The following is a 2,744-nucleotide window of genomic DNA, read 5'->3' as shown; positions in this document are numbered from 1 at the left end:
CCTAAGAGTCTAAATGGGCTGGAGGAGCAGAGGGATCCAGGGATACAGATACACAAATCACTAAAAGTAGCAACACAGGTTAATAAGGCCATTAAAAAAAAAGCACTGGGGTACATTCCTAAAGGAGCCTTCTGTTCCGTGCCTAGGAGCTCTGAACCATGGCAGAAAGCGGCTGGGACACGTTTCTCACACGCCTCGAGATTAACCCGCACGGCAACTTTGCTGTCAGTGAAGAGAGACAAGAAAGACCAAAGTGCCGTTTGCCTCTCTGTGTGGCCCTGAAGGACTGTGTCCAGGCTGGAGTTCTGTTCCCGCCGTACGATCCTCCCCCAGATTGCCCTTTCTGAGCTCCAGCCAGGTGATGCTAAACACTTAGGTGGGAAAGAAGAAAATCTACAATAATGTGTTTAAAACAAAGCTCGTTTATTTGACATCTATCCAGAATATTAAACTCCAGCCCAGTTATAGGGGTTATTAACATCAGCAGAAACAAACCCCAACTGTCAGAATGAACATGGTTCAGTCCTGAATGTGATTAACAGCAGCAATAACAGCAGAATCCAACCCCTGCAGTCACTTGTGAAATCGCTGGTGATTCAGCAGGTGGGATGAATTAATGAATCCCTTCCCACACTCAGAGCAGGTGAACAGCCTCTCCAGAGTGTGAACTCGCTGGTGATTCAGCAGGTGGGATGAATTAGTGAATCCCTTCCCACACTCAGAGCAGGTGAACGGCCTCTCCCCAGTGTGAACTCGCTGGTGATTCAGCAGGTTGGATGAATTAATGAATCCCTTCCCACACTCAGAGCAGGTGAACGGCCTCTCCCCAGTGTGAACTCGCTGGTGTGTCAGCAGGTGGGATGAATTAGTGAATCCCTTCCCACACTCAGAGCAGGTGAACAGCCTCTCCCGAGTGTGAACTCGCTGGTGATTCAGCAGGTGGGATGAATTAATGAATCCCTTCCCACACTCAGAGCAGGTGAACGGCCTCTCCCCAGTGTGAACTCGCTGGTGATTCAGCAGGTTGGATGAATTAATGAATCCCTTCCCACACTCAGAGCAGGTGAACGGCCTCTCCCCAGTGTGAACTCGCTGGTGTCTCAGCAGGTGGGATGAATTAGTGAATCCCTTCCCACACTCAGAGCAGGTGAACGGCCTCTCCCCACTGTGAACTCGCTGGTGTATCAGCAGATTGGATGAATTAGTGAATCTCTTCCCACACTCAGAGCAGGTGAACGGTCTCGCTCCAGTGTGAACTCGCTGGTGTCTCAGCAGGTTGGATGAATTAGTGAATCCCTTCCCACACTCAGAGCAGGTGAACGGTCTCTCCCCGGTGTGAACACGCTGGTGTATCTGAAGTTCAGATGACTGAGTGAATCCCTTCCCACACTCAGAGCAGGTGAATGGCCACTCCCCGGTGTGAACTCGCTGGTGTGTCAGTAGGTGGGATGTCTGAGTGAATCCCTTCCCACACTCAGAGCAGGTGAATGGCCTCTCCCCAGTGTGAACTCGCTGGTGTCTCAGTAGGTGGGATGACTGAGTGAATCCCTTCCCACACTCAGAGCAGGTGAACGGTCTCGCTCCAGTGTGAACTCGCTGGTGTCTCAGCAGGTTGGATGAATTAGTGAATCCCTTCCCACACTCAGAGCAGGTGAACGGTCTCTCCCTGGTGTGAACACGCTGGTGTATCTGAAGTTCAGATGACTGAGTGAATCCCTTCCCACACTCAGAGCAGGTGAATGGCCACTCCCCGGTGTGAACTCGCTGGTGTGTCAGTAGGTGGGATGTCTGAGTGAATCCCTTCCCACACACAGAGCAGGTGAATGGCCACTCCCCGGTGTGAACTCGCTGGTGTCTCAGTAGGTGGGATGACTGAGTGAATCCCTTCCCACACTCAGAGCAGGTGAACGGCCTCTCCCCGGTGTGACTGTGCTTGTGTCTCGATAGGCCAGAGGATCGGCTGAAGCCTCGTCCACACACAGAACATGTGTACGGTTTCTCCCCGCTGTGAACGGTGCTTTTTGCTTCCATGTTCAGAGGCCGATGATATTCAGATCCGATGAGTCGAGTGACTCTGTCAGATCTTGAAGTGATGTTTGGTTTGAGCTTACCGTCTGTAAATCCTCCCCTTCCAGTGTCTGTAAAATTAATTTAAAAGAGGGAGATTGAGAGACAACCCACAAGAAAACAAAGGCAGGTTGTGAAATTGAGCTCAGTGAATCTGGTCAATTGTGGGGCCGGCACTAGAAAAAAGTGACCACGAAAGCTGCTGGATTGTCATAAAAACCCAACTGGTTCACTGATGTCCTTCAGGGAAGGGAATCCACCACCTGGTCTGGGCCTACACAAGACTCTGGCCTCTATGGGAGGAGAGAGAGAGAGAGAGAGGGAGAGGTGGGAGGGGGAGGGGGTGAAGGAAAGGAACTTTATACATCTGCAACTCGACCAGAACTTTGATAGAACCTCCAAAACCCGCAACCTCCACCACCTAGAAGGACAAGGGCAGCTGTTGTATGGGAGCACCATCACATCCAAGTTCCCCGCCAAGTCACACATCATCCTGACTCAGATATATTCATCGTTGCTGGGTCATAATCCTGGAACTCCTTACCGAACAACATTGTGGGAATACCTTTACCACACGGACTGCAGTAGTTCAAGAAGGTGACTCACCACCCCCTTCTCAACGGGAAACTGGGGATTGGCAATATTTGGTGCTCGTGAGCTACGCCCACATCCCAAGA

The 2,744-nt window shown here is 51.2% G+C and overlaps 1 protein-coding gene across 1 annotated transcript; it reads right to left on the bottom strand.

The window, feature by feature from the left end:
• Nucleotides 1-410: 410 nt before the first annotated feature.
• LOC147083852 (uncharacterized) lies at nt 411-2,120 on the bottom strand. Its single transcript, XM_085980090.1, has one exon. It carries the CDS (start codon nt 2,029-2,031, stop codon nt 574-576), a length of 1,458 nt encoding a protein of 485 aa, XP_085836216.1. The 5' UTR covers nt 2,032-2,120; the 3' UTR covers nt 411-573.
• Between the last annotated feature and the right edge of the window lie 624 nt (nt 2,121-2,744).

This window comes from Somniosus microcephalus, unplaced genomic scaffold, assembly GCF_052327205.1.
Source record: "Somniosus microcephalus isolate GS21.2 unplaced genomic scaffold, FLI_Smic_1.0 scaffold37, whole genome shotgun sequence".
Classification (NCBI taxonomy): domain Eukaryota; kingdom Metazoa; phylum Chordata; class Chondrichthyes; order Squaliformes; family Somniosidae; genus Somniosus; species Somniosus microcephalus.
This window is presented reverse-complemented; position numbering and strand designations above follow the sequence as displayed.

Coding starts and splice junctions, on each gene's coding strand:
- LOC147083852 (XM_085980090.1), bottom strand. CDS start 2,031: ATGGAAGCAAAAAGCACCGTTCACAGCGGGGAGAAACCGTACACATGT.